At 36.8% G+C, this 22,983-nt stretch overlaps 2 protein-coding genes across 3 annotated transcripts in view; both read right to left on the bottom strand.

Annotated features, from left to right (window-relative positions):
* LOC118281770 (WASH complex subunit 1) overlaps window positions 1–22,781 on the bottom strand; it is a 42,362-nt gene extending 19,581 nt beyond the window's left edge. Inside the window, exons 1-4 of one of the 2 annotated variants that reach the window (XM_035602489.2) lie at window positions 22,665–22,781; window positions 17,823–18,230; window positions 17,161–17,457; window positions 16,705–17,042 (exon numbers count right to left, since the gene is read on the bottom strand). In XM_035602489.2, coding sequence (XP_035458382.2) covers window positions 16,705–17,042; window positions 17,161–17,457; window positions 17,823–18,197 — 1,010 coding nt within the window. In that variant the 5' untranslated portion in view covers window positions 18,198–18,230; window positions 22,665–22,781. Of the gene's footprint in view, window positions 1–16,704; window positions 17,043–17,160; window positions 17,458–17,822; window positions 18,231–18,352; window positions 18,502–22,664 lie in introns of those variants that run through there. The other variant, XM_035602488.2, reaches the window with a different exon arrangement.
* On the bottom strand, window positions 18,561–22,658 carry LOC118281769 (cytokine receptor). Its single transcript, XM_035602487.2, has one exon. It carries the CDS (start codon window positions 22,356–22,358, stop codon window positions 18,561–18,563), a length of 3,798 nt encoding a protein of 1,265 aa, XP_035458380.2. The 5' UTR covers window positions 22,359–22,658.
* Window positions 22,782–22,983: the final 202 nt, after the last annotated feature.

Below are 22,983 nucleotides of genomic sequence, written 5' to 3'. Positions count from 1 at the left end.
TACAGGAAGGGAGAACAAATTACATACATTGTACAATCCGCGATAGTTACGTAACTACGTACTGACGACAGATCGTGAGAAACTGCGTGTTGATAATGTAATTAAATAGATAAATCAGCCTGTAAACTGTGGGTTAGAACCTTGCAAAAATGAGCATTAATCAAGTAGACATATCTAAATAAACTTACGAGAGTACTACAATGTACTTAAAACTGAACAAAAATCGTCTTGGTCCTTTCGAACGCAAATTCTCATGCTTAAGAAGTGGACGCATTAATTAACCTGCCTGCTACAACGTCGGCAATATAATGAAAAATATTACGAATTATTAAATTTATTACAAAGGATTCCTTAGCGGTTCGCGCAAATAATTAAATTAAACACCGATTAATTTGTTTACCAGATCCTTGTACGTTTCTTGGTAAGCCATAATAAATAATATTAATGGTACACGAACATGAATGCGCCGGTACTGACGATGGGGCTTAATGTACGGTCACACCTGCAACATGTACTAACTAATACGCGATGACTTGATGATTCCTCCCCTATCTCAATGAAATTGAATCCGGTATTAAATTAATAGCAGATGTATACAAAACATTACAAGCAACATTACGTAGCAGTAAAACCCCCGATACTTAGAACACGAGTAATAAATGGCCATTATGTAGATGAGACGAACACAAAAAGCACTTTTACCAGACCAGGTTCAAATGTTCACACTTAAATACAAAATGAAATTTAAAGCCCTCTCATACAGATTAAAAGGTTCAACAACAAACCCTTTGCGATAATGAGCCCTTGGGGTTTAATGAAAGGTCAACAGTATCTACCTCGTGAATTAGGCTGAAATTTTCATCACACCTTTGACTTCAGAGAGATCAGTCGCGGGTGTACCTATTAGTACACCCACTTTCCGTCACTTACACGTCCTTTTGATTGTAATGGCCTGGAGAAAGAATATAGGGCAAGCATTGTATTACCGAAAATTTTAAAGTCTGCTGTCACTATTAATTTTCTAAATTTAAATATTGAAAATGAAGTTCGAAATCTTCAAACCTACAATAGGCTCTTTAAAGAATAAAATAAAAGTATGACGGACAGCTTAACTCCAGGAATTTATTTGAAAAATCTTCCATTTACACAATTTGGAGGAGGAATATTGTCAAGTAGCTAACAAGGCCCCGTTGCCATGACAACCTTAACTTCTTGATATCAATTTCTAAAGCTTACTAAAGCCCATCCTACACAAGGACAGGTAGTGACGTCAGGACCATGGGCACGTGTAATGTGTTTGTGTACTAGGGGAAAAAACACACGTTTCTATGTGTGCGTTTACTTTAAGTATTCTGCATGGAATTAATTCTGACCTTTGTCGGACGAATATTGATTCGACCAGACTTGTCTAAGTCTGAGTACTCCAGGCTACCTCCTGTGACATCATGTGTTTTCTAATGTAACTAAATATGTTTGTTACAAACATTTAGTTTTAGGAAGAATTTGTTTACCTCGTGGAGAGGAATTTAACCATTTCAGAGTGTTTTCAGGTTCACCCACTCGTGAAATTGAATCTACAATAGGTAGTGTTTACCGCACTGCGTCATTAACACAAAATAATTTGTTGTAAAACAGACGCCATGCAGACTATATTACATATCTGTATAGTATACAAACAGGAATTTGGCACAGTAATAAAATACGATGGATGCCAAAAATCCTCATTATACGTGATCCCAAAGACTAATTCAAAACTATAAATGTTCAGAAACAACATTAATGCTTCCAGTGCTATTTAATCTGTGCTATAATCCAGAGACATCAAAGAACAAAAACAACATAAACATGTTAAAAGTCAGACTGGCAGTATAGAGTATAATTGCATGATTCTAAATTTGAATCCAGCTTACGTGGAAGTTTAAAAAGGCAAAACTAGATTAGCGCTTTAGCGGTTTTACTGCTGATGGCATATTAGTACGTACATACATACAAATACGTACTAATATTGAAAAGATCGATAATATTGTTCCGGTCGTGTGGCTCGCGATCGATCCCTATGTGTTTAGTAATTCAGTATTGCAGCTGCTGTTTGTACTACCAGTTTAAAAGCTCTAGTGAAAGTTATGTTAGTATCTATTCTAGATTCCCGCGTTTACGTTTAATCTTATCACGAATTTATAATGCTCCACACAAAGTAATCTCTATTGACTTCACAACATGTTAAGACGAATTATTTGCATCTATCAGAAGTGTAAAGTAATCCAATTTATTCTCGGATCTGGTTTTAAAATACTAAGAACTATTTTAGCTTGACGCATAAATTTCAAACGCCAATGGATTTAAATTAAGTTGGCAAGTTTGAAATGCTGTTCTATTAATTTAATAACTAGAACTAGAACCAATGTTCTAGTCTACTTTTTTTTAAGATAAAGAACAATAAATTTATTATTCGTCAGGCGTGCTGTATTAGCAATAGGAATAAGAAACAATTGTAGATTGACAAGCAAAAACAAAAAGCTATCAACATACAATTAGTTCATACAAGTATAATATTAAAAGACTATAGACAGAAGGACCAAAGTCGTGCGCGCAGACCTACTGGACCGGTCCCCTAGTCAAGTAGTCCATCGGGAACAAATGGGGCCAATCAGTGTCCTGGGTGTATTGATCAGTGTGATAACCTCACAAACGATCGCGTTGATAACTGCGAGGTATTGACCTGCAGCGGACGCGCCAATTTAGTAGCCCACAATCATTTGATGACCACCACACTCGGTTGGTATCAATGTACTGTTAACGCATGTTGAAGGCTAACCACTTGTTATGTCGGTAACAAATGGATAATACGCTTGGGAAACTGTATCTTGGGATCGCTTTATTGCCCGCAATTCAATCATCTGGTCATTGAAACTGATTACTTGATTAGCAATTTCAAAATGGTCATGAATAAAAAAGATTCATATAACGTAAAGCACAAAAAGCTTGCTCAAAATAGATTGTCATTTTAGGAGATACGAATCAATAGTAATTTAATTCAGAATTTGTATAAATAATACATATGGACGAGTAACACAATGTTATCTCTTGATTAAAACTGTCCGCATATACATTAGCGGACTTATAAAAAACCGCCAAGGCACTAAGGATTGCACAGTAGGCAAAAAATGATTATAAACCGTCAGTTCGTCACAAAACAGTACACAAGTAATAATTATCACACCTTGTGTAATAAGTAGAGTTAACAAGGTATAAATTCCCTACTTACGACTAATATTCACAGCATAACTTGAATCACTTAGAACAGCAACAAAAAACAGCAATGCTTAGCTCAGTGGCCGTACACAAAGACGACGTGTATGTACGCAATTTATTATCCCCATTTACTGCTGAAGCAAAATATGATTCCACCTTTGGCGTAATTGCTTACCATTCCGAGGCAAATACATGACATTGCAACATCGGAATGGGAACGTTAAAAAGCTTCACACTCAATCCTACTACCCTAGCTTTTATATTTCTTTCCATATTCATATTTTATAGCGAGCAGTTAGCGATTTTAACTCTTATTACCTTCTCCTAGCAGACAAGTTCGCGTGAATATTCGGTACGATCTTGTCCAGTACCTCGTTGAGGACGAAACCAAACAAGACATTCCAGTCCGACTATCATTCCAAGTAACTTGATGAGATCAAATTCGCAAAAACATAATAATAAAGTTATTTACATGTTTAATTTTATTCTTAAAATAAAAAAATATACCGACATTATAAAGCTGACTAAGTGATTATATTATTAATAGTAATTGCGTTTCATATATAATTAAACATCGATAACCTATTAAATATAACTTTGATATATTTTCCTGGTATAATAACATTCGACGTTTGCGAGCGCCCGCAGGATATAATACTGTACTTGTACTGTAAACTTCTCGTTTCGTGTATTTAGGAAAAGAGCAATCAAAAGAGCCAATACTAATAGCAGCAATTATTTGCTGAGTACACACGCCAGTTTATCGGAAGCATTCGTTTTCCTCGTATTTATTAACGAATTTGGATATACTACGTTTTCAGTTTATCGTGTCTGCCAGTACCTATATTCTTGAATTATTAATTTATATTTATTATACTTCACAGACAAATTAGATGACGTTATTTATAGACACACGACAGCTAACCAATTTGCTAGAATTCTAATCAAATGTCATCATACTTATACATGTGCATATTTATATTTTATCATCATATCCAATATTATTACATTAGACAATAATATGACAACTATTGTTCTATAGGTTGCTAGATGTGACATAAAAGCTTCAAGTTATAATACGAAAATTTTAGCTGGAGGCATGAGACCGTTACAAGTTGTATGCTTACATTATTCATGGAGAATTGACCCAGCGATATCATTTTCTCCCCCCACGCAGTAACCCTCACACAGCCTGCAGTTTTATAATTTACCCCTAACTTAATTAAAATCGATTTGTCTGGCTCCAGTCAGACCCTTATCGCCCCCCTTAGGGATACCATACGCATTCATACCCTAAGTTGTTCCAAGGGCATTTAGGACACAGATATTTAAAAACAGATTTTTGTACGACAGTAATATGCTTGGATATCGTCTCATTTAGAGGACAACTTCTTTGTTATGCACATAATCAGCAGAGCAGATCTCTCATTTAGTTATATCAAATTAATTCAGTATTAGGTACTACGAAATCGATTACATATCCATTGCAAATCTGACTTCTCTAAAATTTACTTTCGTAGAACATAAGTACGACGTATACCGAGTGCTACAGAAATAGCAATTCGCGGTACATAGCGTACATACACAAATGTATGTACTACTCGTGTATATATAAAAGTATACGAGATGACTACGTACCACACCCGCATTTTTGTATACAAGGCCTTATGTTACTGAGAATGAGCTAATTATTCAAAACAAATATTACTTTCCAATGTCACTGGATTATAGTAGACACATTAAAGAAATTAAGGTCATTTTGGTACAAAAGAATATGTGGTCCTTCGATACGAATTTACATTAAAAGTTTTACCGCATGCTGTAAACAAAACAGAAAGCGAAAGCGAGTCGTTAAAAACAATTTAAAGGCATTGCGCTATTATCAAAGTAATTCCTTCATGCAAATTGCTAAAGAAACTATAATAAACAGCAATCTCGTAAATTTCAGAACACGTTCCTGATTGTAACCTGTCAAGCTCAATAGACGCTTAATAACCATTGCCTGAGTTTGATCCAGCATTACCATTCTATAATTAATAATATTATTTTAGCTCAAGGCTCCAAGTGAAAGGTTTCATTTTGACCGCAAATACTATGGAAACTTATTATAATAATCCTAAAATATTGACAACAAGATTAGATCTAATGGATAAATACGTTCAATTTGCGTGTTGAAACGAACATTTTAGTAATACTTACGTAAAATCTACTTAGAGGAATACACACGAAGCCCTATTGTTCTAATTACATGTTTTCGCAGGCACGCAACATGATATCAATGGATGCTAGTAAATGAATAATTTGCTAGGTAATTCTATTAATAAACTTGGTAATGACTCGACCGTTTCGCGTCACGTTCCCCTGTTGCGTTTATTTCGTGAAATGGGAAATAGCCAACCTCATCATTTCTTGGAGTGTCAAACCACAAAAATAAATATTGTCCCTCGCTTAATGTGACACCAGAGTCTTGCGTATTTACTTTACTACGTAATATTTTAAGTTTACACAAACAATAAACATGATTGTAACTGCTTTTAATCGGAATAACCGTAAAATTTCTCTTTTTTACATTATATGTATTTGTATCCTCCTATTTCGTAAACAAACAACAAGTCTTGCGAATGGTATATTTAATTAACTAAGTAAAAATTGCAATAATTAAATGAACTCACAAAAAAATAAGTTCGTTTCCTAGTAAAACAAAGGATGACGTAAGTAAAATTGACAGCATGTCATTATTCAATCCACAATGCATATTATCCGAGTTATCCAATAATATTTCAAGAACTTGTTAACTTAGTACCTATGTCTAATAGCTTACTTCCAAGAATGGGAGGCTGGGGCGTATCTTTGCGAGAAGATCGACCGGTCATGACATTGTAAACGTCAATGTCAAATGAGAGAACTGTCAAACGTCAAGTGATCTCCGTAAAAGGTTGATGAACTGACGTGGTACATCCACTATTGGTGGAAGACTTGTGTCATGACGTAATCAGGGAATCCCACTCCTTATTATGCCACTTCAGTCACGTGGGTCATTTAAGCAGTATAGTCTGGCCGCTGGCGGTCTTCCAGCACTTAGCTTTATCGTAGACGCTGATGATAATAGCTTCTCGAAACCCTTTAGTCTGAGAATAGCAAAGTGTGGTCCTATGTTCAGCGAATTTGCGTTATCTAAATAACGAAGCCATAATCCTATAGATATCTGTATGTTGGTATCAAAAAAATATCCTCTATAAATTAATAAATGAGTTCCAATATTGATATATCTGTTGACGCATCTTATATCAAATGTTTTACCGAATGAGACGGTCGTAACAAATGTTAGGGAGAACAATACATAATTTGCATACTTATTATAATTTAATTTGCGCATGAGCGTGTTTATTTGTGCGCGATAATGATTTAGGATCTGGTGCTGAAGCCTTATTAGTCAAACAGTACATTGAGTTGTATGAAATAGTACCAGCTAATTTGATTTTATATGAGACCATTATCCGTTTACGTGGTGTTGTGGTACGATATTATTCTAAGGAAGATACATGAAAACATGTAAGTACTATAGGTACATACTACTTTCGCGATTTAATACTTAAGCCTGTGTCGTCGGTATCGTATACTATTATAACTAAAATAGATAAGATTTCCACTAAACCCTCAATCCCTAAAAAGGTAAAAATATAAAGTAATATTATTTCTACTAACAGTCTCCTTTACGTCAAAAGGATAAACCGAACGTAAGTACTGGTAAGTAGATTATGACGAATTATGAGTAATGAATATTAAAGGAAAATTAGTTATGTTAATAACTGTATAAGAGCAAACCTTGTCAAATTACACTCGTGTATAGCAGAACGAAAGTGCGTCTTTTCAATTTAGAATGCGTAGACAGGACGACATGAATCAGTATGCGATCGGTCGATCATAGAATCCTATTTGTTAATCGATCGACGAAATGACACGAGACGACATGTGTGTTCTAAACGATAGCCTTATAAAGTACTAGGTAATGTAATACAGGCAACAATTTATGTACGCGCAGCGAACGGATTCAATTACCATTAATTATTGCTTAATTACTCGTAAATTGTAAATTAACCGAGGAAGGATTTAACTATACCATTCGATTCTGCAATACATCGTTTATTTCCCAATTTGTTTTGGACATTTTAATAATACAAACAGAATATTTGATATTCATATTTAAATCGCATAGTTAAATGAAATCAGTGGTTCAATTCTTAATTAAAATTGCCGTCACATACGAGACGAGACATTCGTAGTACACTTTCCACCTGCGAGGATAGAAAGCGATCAATTGAAGTTCTTCAACTTCATAAGAAATTTATAAATAGACTGCAGTCACTTTGTATACTAAGGTTCGAGCACCAAGTAACTTCCACGCTTGTTACTTACAGCTTAAGACACATTTTAATATATTCAAAGAGACTACTAAGTAATAATTTTGATGTTTCACTAGAAATCAATATATTTGAAGTTGTACAGGGTAATTATTTCCCGAGTTTCTTGATAAGTCATTTACTAAGTAGTGTTGCAAGAATGTCTATCTTCCCACGTATTCGGAAACCTGATCATGGAATTCGAAAAAGAGGTAGAACGTTGCAGCTGCGCGTTTCAAGTAAAATATATTGACTCCATGTTAAATTATTAAGTTTTCTAGCTAAGTAACAACTGCTACATTGTAACAAAAGCCAAGATCTAGAAATAAAACTCATTAATGAGGCCTAATTCGAAACAGATACAAAAGTAATTAAAGATTTTTTTGAAATATGTTACTCAATAAGGGTTTACGGTTAAGTGCTGGGCCATGCGACGTCATGCGATGAATATAATACATAATGTAACATTAACCATTCAGTTATGGGCACGGCCATGTAGGGAAAGTCATTAGCATATGGAGAAACAATGCAGTCCAGCAAGGACGTTTGCATAAACAATTTCAGCGCACACGATGATATATCTGTGGTGGACGGTACCCGACCAAAATGGCGACGATTTTTTGAATGTCACATTACTTGGAACACGCATTAACGAGGTCCTGATAAGTAATAAACACGAATTCGTTATAAATATGTAAATTAGCACTCTATACTCGAAAGTGGTGGTGTGTTTCTTTTCTGAGACGGTTTAAAAGAGTCCTTAAATTGTGAACACAGCCTTGACTAAATGTGCGTTGACACTGAGGTCAAGGCTTAAAGGCTTTCTCACGGACACCGTGTCTCATTAAGTACTATCCTTACCTACTAGACTTACGTTGCCCACAAATGGTTAAGGCTCAGATAAAATTGTAAAAGATTCACCTTATATGGCAACTTAAGTCACTGGTTGTTATTTGAAAATAAGCTTTTTTGACAATAGTTTATTTATAGAAACGGTAGCCACTTTCATAAGTCGTCGAAAATGGTACCTACTTAATATTACAGACGAAAATATTATCGATATTAAAATCGTGATCAAAGGACTTGAAAGGATTCTACAGAGAGACGTTTCATGGCTCGAACACAATATGAAGATTTATTATGTCAGATTATAATATCTGCTGGCATCGTCGGAAATTAAATTGATAGGCCCAAAAAATCGATGAGGCTTTGTTCTCCGGAGTATATTGTTATTTTCTGAACAATTTCACAAAGTAAGCACGAAGACCCGTTGTGGCTTTCTTTGTAAATTACGAGGTGGTTCTAGGTATTCTTCACTGAGCCTTTATAAACAGATGCTAGTTAACCTCGTGCAAAATATTTAATTTATCAAACAAATATTTCGGCTCAACAACTAATACAACAATCGTTCGGTTAATTAGACTGTGTCCCAATATTGTCGATACTATAATATAGATAGATACGATATTACGAAAAGGCCTAAAGTTACACTGATTAGTTAGATACGAGATACACCAGAGTTGTTACCGACTTCACAAAAAGGAGGAGGTACTATGTTCGGCTGTTTGTATGTTTTTTTTTTTTGTATGTTTGTTCATCGAATACTCCGTCAATTGTCGACGGATTTTCAAAATTCTTTTTTGTTCGAAAGTAGATAGTTCTGAGGTGGTCCCATTGTCACCAAGTTAGGATCTGATGATGGGATCTTAGAGAAATCGAGGGAACTCCTCAAATATTATAGGGAACTATATAGTGATTTTAGTATATTCATCTAGAATTGAAGCATCTACAGTCAAGAAGTAACCTTTGAAGAGGTGGAACTGATGAAGAAGACCAGAAATGGCCAATGAAACTTCATACTCACATAGAAATCACAACAAAGTTAATTAATAATAAGTGACTGTGACAATACAAATAAATAAAGTAGTTATTGAAATAGAGAATTTTAACCGACTAAAAAGTGTGAAATAAAATACTTTTTACAAAAAAATAAACCGACTTCACTAAAAAAGTTAAAAATAACTTTAATTTCGGAAGTCGGTGTAACAAACAAATAATACCGAGAAACACCGACTTCCGAAATTAAAGTTATTTTTAACTTTTTTAGTGAAGTCGGTTTATCATTAGAATTATTACTAGTTATCGATAACGTTTTAAAGGTTTTAAGCTGTTTCGTGGAACCCTGATATATTCCCGATATAGACGAAATATAAAGTGCTGTTTGAATAGGTAATCGATAGGATTAGGCGCTGAAGAAATCAACGTAGCGACGCGCTACATAGATAAAATCCTAAACATAGATAACAAATAAAAAACACTTTAGTAATTATTTTTATCAGCCTAAAGCCAAACTAAACATCAGAAGATTCATACAGTATAATCCGAGCTAAACATCCCATTAAAAATAAAAACGTTTTTGAAAGTTTGTTTCTTCACAGAATGTAAAAACGTGGGTTGTTGAAGACAGTAGAAATGAAATGCGTCATGTTTTTTGGTCGGTTTTCCTTGTTCATTGATAACTAGTGCAGATATTGCGATAACCTTTATAACTCAGCTAGTGAAACACTAAATGTTCATGGAACTCGCTCTATGTGTGACCTCGTGTACGCGTCATTTAATATTAAAATCGAACAATGCTTTAACTTCTGCCTAAAAATATCATATTACAGCCTACACTTATTTTACAAAATGGTATTGTTTCAACGGTTATTTGTTTATTCTCGCAACTTTAGTTCCTACAAACACCACGAAGGTCTTCGCCATCCAACTATTACAAATTTCCTTGAACCTTAACTAAAAAGGGAAAGCTAACAATGTCTGAACAGTGTCCCCATTCACCTTTGCAATGTTCACGGGATTTTATTTAAAACTCTGAGCAACCTGCATCTCGTCCTGGTTGAAGCTATATGACTGTTCACTTCGCAAAGGAAGCCGTCAGTTAGAGGCAGCGAATATGACAACGATACGTTTTATATAATGGAGCCAGTCATCGTACTCTTTAGATGCTACAACAATTGACAAATCCGTTCTATTAGCTCGTACAAGGCGATCTATAAAACGTTTCGGCGAATGATACGTCGTCTGCTCACTCTGCTGTTATTCTTGTTGCAAGCTAAATGTGATTTTGATTCGAAGCCATGTGGGTGAATATAGAATGAAAGGTACAGTTATCAATTATTCAGCGGTCAACTTGTTACATCAAGTCTCTTGCACATTTGAATGTTGTGCAATTTATCTCACACACACGACCCCCACACATCTTGTATCGTTATAACCAAACAATGCGCAACTCTACAAAATTTCCCTATAAATATTCGCGCACGCTTCAATTTCAAATGTTTGCACAGCAACTTTTTGTTTTCGTCCATTCCATTTATTGCGCAAAACAATAACAGCAAAATCAAAGTTAATTGCTATTGTTCTGATTGTTCTAGGGTACCTTTACCCGCCTTCTGAGAAATGTGTAATATATACTGATGAAGAGAATTTATAATTAGCAGCCGCGCTTAATGGAAGCGGTAGGTATAAAAGGTGTATTGTTTGCCAAACATTTTCGTGTAAGGTTTTGGTTTTCTGCTTGGAAACCGAATACGGTATTAAAAATAAAATTACACACAACTTCATCAGTATGTTTCCCTCGTGTTTATGGTTCGCTTATGAAAATAAACAAGTGGTTGTTTATAACGATGCGACCTTAATTTATCGATAGTAATGTCTCCGACCCTAATTTAGTGTCGATCAATAATAATAAATAGGAGCTGTAAGCCATAAATCTTTGCGACAAGACGTCTCAAAGTTGAAAATAATTTAGCTCGGGTCGTTTAAAGACATCTTAATGACTTGGAAGCTGTCAATAAGCTGCCACCATTTCTGCATTACTGCAATAATTATAAGTGAAAAAGCCTGCACTAGACCGCATTAGGCTCACCAGCGCGGTGCGACTAAACGTAAGATTTATTACAAGTGAAAAGTAAAAAATATGCCACGCCACGTTGACCATGTTCCATACAAGCTTCGCATTAGCGATTTTTATCAGCCCGCCACGAATGTTTTTCATGTATTTTATCGCGACTGAAAATAACTTTAATGCGCTCCTTGCCTAGCTTGCGTTCTGGTAACAGCGGATAATTAAATGGCACGAACTGGAAATCACTTCAATAGAATACTTTGTCCTTACTTCTAAAACAACGTAAGATAAAACCTTACGATTGAGGTTAACAAAAAGTATTGGTAACAGATTATAATAAACTTATTAAAGAAACTACTCATATTGAGACGGCATTTGAAATTAGATCCGATGAATGATAAAGAAACAAGTGTGTAGTTCTAGGTAGATATCAACTAAACTTACAAATTAACAGTAACAAAATAAAATACTCGTAAATCACCTAGCACCAATAAGCTAAATAGAACAATAGAAAGAAAAGCATACAAATACACAGAAAGCAACAGGAATCGTAACAGTTAAAGAATCGTATTACAACTTTCTATGAATGCGGCCATTCTACTAATTCATTTAACACTATTCTTTGAAACTAGTTCCAGATTGATAGTTGAATACGCTTCGGTCGTAGCAAAAAGTGGCGATCTATTTATTTTCCCTTATAGGAGGACAGATCAGTAGTCGGTGACTACAGTAATTGGGTTGAAGCGGCTCTAACTCACATTCAGTTACAATGCGCTGCGTGTCACATACATTCTGCCGACGGTTAATTGGGTATCCTATGGGATCTGACATCTGACGTCCAGATATCTTTAGAACTGTCAGCCCAGCTTTGTCAACATGTACCGATTTGCAGCGGCTGCTGGAATCGCTCGCTCTGCAGGTTCCCCGTTTAATTGAAATGGATAGTGGCAATTTAATCCGACATAATCTCGAGCGGATTGTACCCGTGTAGTCTTCGGTTCTCACGCTTCATTTTAAGCAACAACTGGAAACAGCTGCAGTATTCCAGTTTCACACATTGGTAATGCGAATTTTGCTTCATGGAAAATGTTTAAAATGCGGCACCGAGCTACTTTTGCAACTCATCCCAATCTGTCTGTACAAATACAATAATGATCGTCTATTTTGTGCCGATAGCCGCAGAATCATAAAAAGAAAACATTAATATTATTATTTTGTACAATACATCGTTCTGTGAAACATACGTCGTGTTTTCAAAACGACTGTTTCTACTTAAGAACACGGTACCAAGAATGCCGTGCGGTTTGTAAATAAGCACCTTATTCTCGAATATTCGACAGGCTAGTGCTTCATTACGTCTACACTAATTGGCCTCAGATGTAACACTATTTGTGTATTTTACTTTAAAGTAAATATTTATACTTTTTGACAGTGTGAAGCATAGGTTTATATAGACTTATAATTATAAAAATATGGCTACGCGAGACAATCACTACTCACTGTACTGTACAACAGGTGTATGCGTTCCTTTTATCGTTGATTTTATTGGTATGACATAACAAAGTACTAGAAACTGCTTACTGATAACAAAAGATTAAAAACAGTTTAACAACGTTGTACAAACACAACACATCGCTTTCTGCGATTATCCTGTAAGCCGGAAGGAATATCGTAAGCCGTGTACGATAAGATTTTCAAGAAATATGCATTTCGTGCCTATGACATAGTAAAATAGTAAAATCTATGCGTAGATATAATAGATAAGTGTTTCGGTGCATACGGCCTATCGCGCTTCAACTAGGTATTTTGTCTAAGAACGTGACTATTTACTATTTCCTATTCCTAGTTCAACTAGAACCTTATCTATGAATGTCTATTTATTGGAAAATTGTTCTTAGCTTTACTTATGATCACGACATCAGTAAAAATTCATGTTTTATATTATTTTGTGATATAAATATTTCATTATTGTTGTTTTTAGTGGATATGCGGTATTTCCAGATTGGTTAAAGATCAAGACTATCATCTGACTTCGTGACAATACTTTGTTTGATTTCGACATACTTTATTCCTTACATTAATAACAAATTGACTAAATAAGTCTGAACTGCGTAGTCGTATTTTAACATTGTTTACAAAGGTCCACCTAGGACCATTCTGAACAAACGTTCATTACAAACGTACGCAGTTGAAACCCATCTTTACACGAATAAATTAACAGACGCGTTAATTAATAAACAAAAACAACCATGTTCTTATTTAACAAGTTATCCGATACAAAGGTACATCAATATTGATTTGATCGCCCGCGCCACCTAGCACCCCTGATAGTAAACAGCAACCACTAATCACCACACTACCATATATGCAACACATCGCCAGCCTGATTAGCAGAGCAGCTGCTAACTTTTTCTTTCACTCCAATATATTATGCGTGGAAATTATTCCTTGAAACGACTAATTAATTAGGTTCATGATGAACAATCTTAAATTACAATCTTTAATTAAATACATACCAGAGGCTGTTATTGATCAATACACAGATAATTTTGTATTTCTTACCACACGCGTACTTTTGAAAAAAGTGGTCGGCACAATACTTGGGAGGACTTCGGAGCATTAATTATAGCTAATCCTCTTAGAAGCTAAGCAGACAGGATACACTGAATCACTGGTCAGGTGATTTCACGATTTAAACCTACTAAATAACGGTCTGCTGAGGCTAAATATAGTCTGCTAGAAGTCTTAAGATACTTTTTGTTATACATGTTGTTCGAAGTCCTTCTACTAATACTTTATCTCATTGGAGATCATGATCGATCTCCCTCGGTGCTTGCATTCATAATTATCTAGCTATAATTAACAGGCTCTTGAAAGCATACATATTACAGAGCACGTCTTATCTTCAAATGGGGGCCTGATTGACGTTGATGAGCAATTTTTTGTATCCCTAAGTTTTGAGTAAATATTGACTTGATTTAAACTAACCCACGGCGAGTTCTCTTTACTCCACTTGTCAAGTAAGCGCACGCGGCGTATAAAACAAACGTTTATTTTATGAAGCTGTATAAATCACGGCGGAGCTTGTTCATACTAGTTTAGAGCTATTTAATATTCCATTGATGGCGTAAACAGGGGTCAAGTGACCCATAACTCTAATCCAGAGGTGGAAAACACGGCGATTTACATGTTTCTAAGAAACTGTATCTATTATAGCGCCTTTCTTTTGTAGCGAGGTGCTTACGATTCATGTAATTCAATGCATCTACTGGGAACCGCGGCTGGCGGCGAACCCTGAAACGTAGCACCGGCACTCTTGTGCCGCGTACTCAGAACTATGGAAATAACTTCTGATTTAAACCAAATTATACCATTTTAATTTGAATATTCCCACACTATTAGCGTGAGAAGCATACGTTTAATGCATTTAATTCAATTACTATTAATATTCAGTACCCCGTACAGTGGTGATGCGTCGCACCTTATATTATAATATCTTTTTCTCTGTTGCCTTAGCTCTAATTAACCGACCGACTGCCTTAGATGGCTCACGCGGCAAAATGACCAGATAATATGCATATTTTTATATACGTTTTTACGAAGTCAGCGTTCCGAAGTAGGACTAGTCTATCCGTTTCCTAAAGCTGTATGGTCAACGGTGGCGTCTACGAGAACATTATACGGGCAATAAATGAATTAATAGAGTAATTGATTCCTATCTCATGGAACTCGTCACAAATAGTTGCGGTAATTAGTGGCTGCGACGATGGATGCTCCTAAACGGCTTTTTTAATTCGCATCTATTAACAACGTTTAATTACACAAAATCCCATAGTCAATCAGTGGACACATCGGTGTTTTAGCATTAATGTATAATGCATACAGCGGGTTGGACGCGCACCTTGCTCGTGGAGTGGAATCATATTTATATTAAACACAACTATTTATCTAGGGTTGAAAAAATCTGTTCACTGCACATATGGTGAGGGGCGGCCACAAAAAAATCAGGTAACGATACATGATAAGGCCAAATTGGGCCTTGATGGGTAAAAAATTAAACATGTGTTGAAACTGAGGAATCCGATGCCTATTTTTTGCTGAACGTTGAAGTGAACCCATCACGTCTTTAGAACATACGAGATATATATTTAGCAATATGTATCTCGTATATTGTAAGAAAAGCGGTAATAATGAGTGGAAAACAATAATTTTCCCTTACAATTACGTGACATGACAAGGGGAAGAAAATTATGATAATACGAGGCTAGGCATGACGTGTTGCCGCGGCGACGAGGACGAGTCTGTACAAACATCGTCTGGAATTGTTCGGCCCCTTAATTATTTACAAAAGGGAACGAACAGTTACAGGTGACGTAAGTACACACTTCAGGATGTCTTCGGTCAGTAGAACAAATTGCTAAGGACCCTTGTTCTAGTTACATCATGTAGGCATATTCCACAACTGACATCCTAATTCCAATTTTAACCGACTTGAATCCAAAATCTTTGTATAAAGATCGATTTTTGTCATTACCAATACCTATGACTAGCAAAAATTAGATCTAGATTTTGGACTAAGATTGGTTATTAATTTCCAGATTATATCCATTTATACACATGGCATTGATTAACAAAAACAATCTTAAATAATCGTAAAAATTACCAAATAGGTCGAAATTAAACTATGTAACAATAAATAAACTCAGATGACAGTCGATCTAGATTCTAAAACAAAATTTACATTCAGTCCAACGTTTCGTAATTCAGAAAAAGATTGGATTTTATGATCTATCTATACTTAGACTGATTTTAAACTGAACAATTTCAATGAGTCGACACTCACAGATACGTAATGTAATATGAACCTATGCAGGAGTCACATCATATCTACTTATTTGGCCCTTAACCCACAGTGGGCAAGTCTATTACCGCCTTGGCGCCGACAACGCGACGATGATTGATAAGCTTAACGTAATTATTTATAGAATGAATAAATGTTCGATCTGTAGTATTACACAGAAAACAACATTGTGAACCTACAATAATAAGAATACCTTATTTACTTTCGAGACAGTCCTAACCAGAGTAGACGAAGATTATTGAAAATTTTCAACAATAGTGTACTTGAAATTTTAGAACACTTACCGTTGGATATCGGCGGGGGGCGCGATGTCCATCGGTGGTGGTGGAGGGGGCGGCGGCGGTGGTGGAGGAGGTAAGGCCTGCGCAGGCGGCGGCGGGGGCGGCGCGTCAGGGATGTCAGGCACCACTGACACAGGCACGTTCACCTCTTCTTTTGGTCCACTAACATCTTGTAATTCTTTCAAGTCCGGGAGTTCCAACTCCGGTACAGGCATGACTTGCGCCACAGGTGACGTCACGACTGATGGGGCTATCGACCCGTCGGTAGTGTTTGAGAACTGCACATCGCCCGCTATACCCGGTAAGTGTGGAAGGTCTAGTGGCATCTCCAGCTCCGGCACCTGACGGTAATGTTAGATGTCAATGCAAATTCAGAAACTTACAGAAAACTAACGCAAATTAGTAGGAACAGGAAATATTCCCCACCACAATTTATTGATCTGAAAAGTGCACACTTACCATTCCCATTCCTGGTGCATACAGATATTCATCGGCATCACGCTTCAGAACATCTCTGTTGACAATAGAGCTGGGCGCCGCTTCCAGTAGGCTCTTACTCTCGACCTTAGAGGTCACTGTTGGCACGTACGCTGCCGTCGGTCGAGTAGTGCCCAGATAAGGACTCTCGTCAGTGTTGAATATGAGTAAGTCACCGACACTCGACAGTTTATCGATCATACTATTCAAATTGAAATCTGGTTTAGGCCTTGAGTCTTTAGGTTCTGCCACTTTCACGTGGTAGAAATGGAGTTTCTCCTAAAACGAAACAGAGACATCACTATTGTATCAATAAATTAGAATAATTTTTTAAGATTCTTTTGAATTTGAACCTAAAATATGATGAACGATTCTCTCAGTAAAAAGCTAAAAGGCCGGTACAAGTGATATAAAATGTTTAAAATAAGGATAATATCAAAATATATAAGGAAAACGCCCGGTTCATGATTTAAACAGCCTGGGATTTGTCATAAAGAAGTAATAGGCAGTACTACCATAAATAGAAAACATTTGAATCTAAATAGTTATTGAAAAGGACTCCGAATCGGTATATCAGTTCCTAATTGGAAGGGATCAATCAGTGGAATATATTCTAACTTGACACAAGAATACAATTGACTCACCTGCAATTCCTTTTCATTAAACTGCCCCTGAGTTTTTCCACTCAGAGTAACCTTTTTCGGCTTGTGCTGGTATCCATCTGCGTCAAAAGCTGACTGGTAATGTTCGTGAGTTATTGCGGCCGGGTACTTGGCACTGGAGAAGACTTTGATTGCTTTCTGCATGCCGGTCAACTTCTCTACTTTCGACCTCGACATCTCTACTCGTTCGTGGAGTTTCATTGTCTTATCCATGTTCTGCTTGATTCGAGTCGTAAGCCTTGCAAATACATCGTCTACGATACCGTTGAGATTATCCAAAGTGTCTGCAATCTGCAGTATTGTCTCCTCAACGCTCAGATCACTTGGGACTAAATTAATTTTATATATACCCTCCATATTTAAACCTCTCTAACGCGCGTATTTTAATTTCTGTAACAAACATCACGCTTTGTAACGCCCGCCGAGGTTTAACGGCGAAATAATGCGAATAAACAAAATCTTCTACGAATGTCATACTTCTACATTATTTAAAGCTGTGTGTGAAATCTTACCTACTAAGCTTCTTAAAAATCACCTAAAATAAATTAATAAGGCACAAGAATTATCACTAGACAACACATCCACATTCTTGTGTGTATTTATATTACGTCCAATAATGTTATAGCACTTCGTAAAGCTCCTAAAGTTCATTATTTACAACTCAGTCACTAAAAGTCTATTTTATCAGTACTGTGTCACTTATTTTATGCTATGTTGGGCTCAATTTTTCGACAAGTTCAACGTGTGCGAGTCGGCGAGTAACGAGTGAAGATTGTCATTCGCAGGGTCAGTGCTCCAAGAAAATCTGCAGTACGCGTCGGGCGACATCGTCGGGTCCAATATCGCAGACTCCTCGAGCTGGCCGCCCGATAGCATGTTGTTGAGGTGCTTGTTTATGACCGCGTCTCCGGGGCTCACATAACCGTTCGACGTCGGTGGTTTTAACGGCACTGTATTCCGTACCGGTTGTTTATGACTAGGCAAGGCGTCTAAGGACTGCAACTGAATATAGCTGCTGTCGGCGCCGGATTTCACTGGCTGTGGCAAGGTAGGCATAATCGGCAAGCTTTCGGACCCGAAAACTTTCGTAGGCGACGGCCCTAACTTGGGGAAATTCATCATGGACTTCGCTTGTGCGTCTTCCGGCATCACGTAACCCGATGAGGCTGGTGGTTGACTTGGGACGCTAGGCGGCGCTACTCCAGTGGTGAATATAGGCGGTGCCAGTGCAGCCATCACATAACTCGAGCTCGTAGGTTGTGACGCAGGTTTTACAATAGGGCTTGGATGTGGTGCCGGTGCCGATTGTACGTAACCGCTTACCGGGTTTACTACGGGCACGACGGACTGTACATAACCGCTAGGATTTTTCTTAAACGATTTGTCACTAAAGTAAGGTGAATTTTCTCTGGAATTGTCAGTTTCGGAGTTTGAAGAATCCTCATCTTGCGTTGCATTGTTATCGTCAGTCCTCACGGGCTCAACTTCTAAATGCAAGGACGAGTCAGAGCCATCGTCCGATGTGGAAGCTTGACGCTCTATGGCTCCCCGAGACGTATCTGACAGTGCAGTGCTGTCCGTGTGGTCACTAGAACCACAGTTATTTTCACTGTTTTGTTTAGTTTCTGGCGTAGACACAGTAGTTCTACTATTCGGTAGCAATAACATTTCGTCAGAAGATGGCTTATCATCCTTACTAGTAGGATTCCATCCTCCAAAGGCGTATTTGGAAATATCTTTCTCAGGTATACCTAAGCCACTTGGAAGAACAGGTTTAATATCTTCCATTTTCCTGTACTTTTTATACAATTTGATAGAGCCATACATCATACCTATGAGAGTGAATATAATTATCAGAATAACAAGCATAGTTAGACCTTCCTTGCTTCTGCAAGCTACTGAAGCAGCAGGACTCCATGGTCCAGGGTACTCAAGAAAATTTCTATTTTGTTTTAAAGGCAAAGCTACTCTAGAGCTGTCTGCTAATATGCCATAATGAGGGTCTTCATCAAAATTGACAGCTCTCACTTGATAAGTTTCACTCTCATCTACCCCTTCACAATGTGTCAGAGTATAAGACAAGGAAGTTGTATTGATAATCTCGTCTCGGTTAAGGTTTCCATCCTTCACTCTTCTTATTTGGTAAAGGTCCACAGTTCCTCCAGGGCTGATTGGGGGTTCCCATGTCAAAGAATCAGGTTTATTTTTGATTGTGGGCGGGTTCAACATGCTAGGGGATCCAATTCTTGTTCTAACAAAGATGCCATAATCTGGACTAGGTTTAGAACAACTCCTTATAGCCGCATTGCATGCACTAACAGTTAATGTGTAGTTGTGATATGCTTGAAGACCAGTCAATTTCATGGACATTCTAGTGGAGTTTTTATCTTTTTCAGTCATTTTATCTACTGTTTTGTCAACCTGTAAGCCTTTTCCATATTCAATAACATATTTAGCAATGATTCCATTTTTATGCAATGGTGGATCCCATGATATTACTAATGAGTCACTTTGAACATCTGTAATGCGTACATTCCTTGGACTTGTGGGAGTATCCTCGATAGTTGTCACTCCAGTGGAAGCATTTTCAATTGTCTTTAACCCATAAGTAGTATTTAAGGCGAGGGTAAAAAGATATGTTGTATAAGGTTTAAGATCAGTTATGTTTATTTCCTTCTGTTTAGGGTTTGAAACATAATATGTAGATTTATTTTCGTAAGTGGTGTCACATACATTGCTTGTGTTTAAAACTGGGCAATAGGTGATAAGGTATCCTTTTATAATACCTTCCTGTAAGGTACAAGACATTGTCCAAGTGATTTGGACAAATGTTTTCCCTGGAGCATCATGATTCACTTTCACAGGGAAGCCATACATTGGTATCCCATCTTTAGAGATATCACAGGATGCCCATGTCATACCACTTGTTTTAGAGCCACTGTTGGCTGATATTGCAAATTGATATCTACTGTCTCTTGGTAAATCAATAACATGGTTGTTCTTCTTTGGATCCAAAACAGTGAAATTCATACGTCCTGTACAAATTTGACTAGTATTATGCTGACACCAGAAAAGTGTATAGTTATCAATTTCCTTGACACCAACCCAAGATAATTTGTATGTGCCATTTTCATAAGCAAGTTTTGTAAAAGATGATACACTTAAAACTTCACTGTCATATTTAGATGGAATGTAAAGATGACTGCTGTTTACAGATGAGCCGACTGCATTAGTGGACCAAATGGTAACATCTATAGCATCTAATGTTGCACGATTTAGTTCAACATAACTCAAACTTTTGTTCTTATCTGGCAGCAAAGTCTGTGGGTTCTTAGAGCCTGTTGTAGCTACAACTTTATATGTAAAGTTTGCACCAGCCTCTTCATACTCCTCCAGCTGTTTCCAGTACACATATACAACTCGATAATTTTCATAAATGGATTGAACAAATGCTCCAGCTATGGTATCAGGTGGTCGCTGAGGCCTCTCACTAGCAGTTGTAAATAATACAAAAGTGAAATCAGACCAGAATTTTTCTTCAGTAGCCAATTCTGACTTTATATAAATTCTGACTTCATAAGACATATGAGCATAGGGTAAGTTTGAGAGCAGAAATGTATATGTCTTATTCTTTGGAGGTAACATTGTAGCATCAACACTCCGGAAGTATGCTGTGTTATCAATTTTAGCAATTTGGTATTCTATCCTATGTACAACTGCACAGGGCAGGAAATCATACATATTGTTAGGGATCTTCCACTGAAGTAATACATTGTGGGGGTCAAACTTTAACACCTTCAGCTGCTCTGGGGGATCAGGCTTTACAACAGAGAAATGGTCAATAGTAAAGTTCTGTTCAATACAACCAAAATAATTGCAAGACGATAAACTGAAGTTATAATGGGTTTCCATCTGTTTGTATCTGGGTTGACTTGTGGTACTCCATGAACAATACCTTAATTTCCCAACTCGTGTTGCATTACAAGGTTCAAATGTATTCCCATATATATTGAAGGATAACCGGTATGTAGTTATGCTGTAAATCTCTGGAGAAGTCCAAGTACAGTTCAGTTCATCAAGATTCTTTGATATGCAGCTAAAGTCAGTAACATTGGAGGGAGAGTCGTCCACTAGCACTCTAGTGGTGCAAGGTTTGTTTGTCACATTATTCTTACAGTAAAATGTGTATACCTGTTTGTCCAAATGTTCAATATACAACCTCCTGGTGGTTGCATTCACTTTTTCTGATTCTATAAACTTTCGACCGTGGTAAAACTCCAAGTTCTCAGCAGTATAGTTTTCAGCCACGCAAAAGATCTCCAGAGGTTGGCCATAGAGAAGTTTGATCATTGTATCAGGGTACATAGCCACCGATATGTTTACTCCCAGACACTTTGAAAAAATACACGGTAAACAAATAAAACATTTTAGTACTATACACCACATCCATAGTCCGAACTGCGGCCCCCTTCGGAAACCTTTGCACTTTCTTCGGGTATTTGTACATAAATCTGCCATCACTGCTGCGGTTATCTATCACTCCATCACGAATTGATGCACTGGTTACTACTAAACCGATCGCGGCGATGGACACATTCCTTGTTTTTTTTTTATCTCGCGAGCTAAATGGCGCACCGATGGTCTCAACACGATGACACACAACACACTGACTGAGCACCGTCACTATTCACACACTACATTTATTTATCGAATGCTACTATTATCCGGGGTCGAGTACGTGATAAAAGTTTCAAGCGCAAGACCGGGACTCGATTAATAGTTCAGGATTGAACAATTTTGTAACGTTTGCAGTACAGTACTTACATAAAATAGAAGAAAACTTTGGGAATACAGAAATTCTCAGAAACAGCCAACTTCAGTTCAGTTCATACATTTGCTGCGATGATTGACGGAAGGGGTTGCCAGCTCATAAGGTATATTTGCCTATTTGTCGTATTTTTTCATTTCTCAAATAATAAAACACAAATTAAACATTAGAATCTATATTATAATAGTATATATGAATACAAAAAAAATAAAAAATGCTATGTTTCGTAGTTCAGTTGAACTAAAATACACTAACTAATGTTGCATAATTGTACCATATTATTCTAAACATATTTATGATATTTACAACAACAAA

This window comes from Spodoptera frugiperda, chromosome 26 (genome assembly GCF_023101765.2).
Source record: "Spodoptera frugiperda isolate SF20-4 chromosome 26, AGI-APGP_CSIRO_Sfru_2.0, whole genome shotgun sequence".
NCBI lineage: Eukaryota > Metazoa > Arthropoda > Insecta > Lepidoptera > Noctuidae > Spodoptera > Spodoptera frugiperda.
Note: the sequence above shows the minus strand (reverse complement) of the source record. Positions and strands in the feature narration are given on the sequence as shown.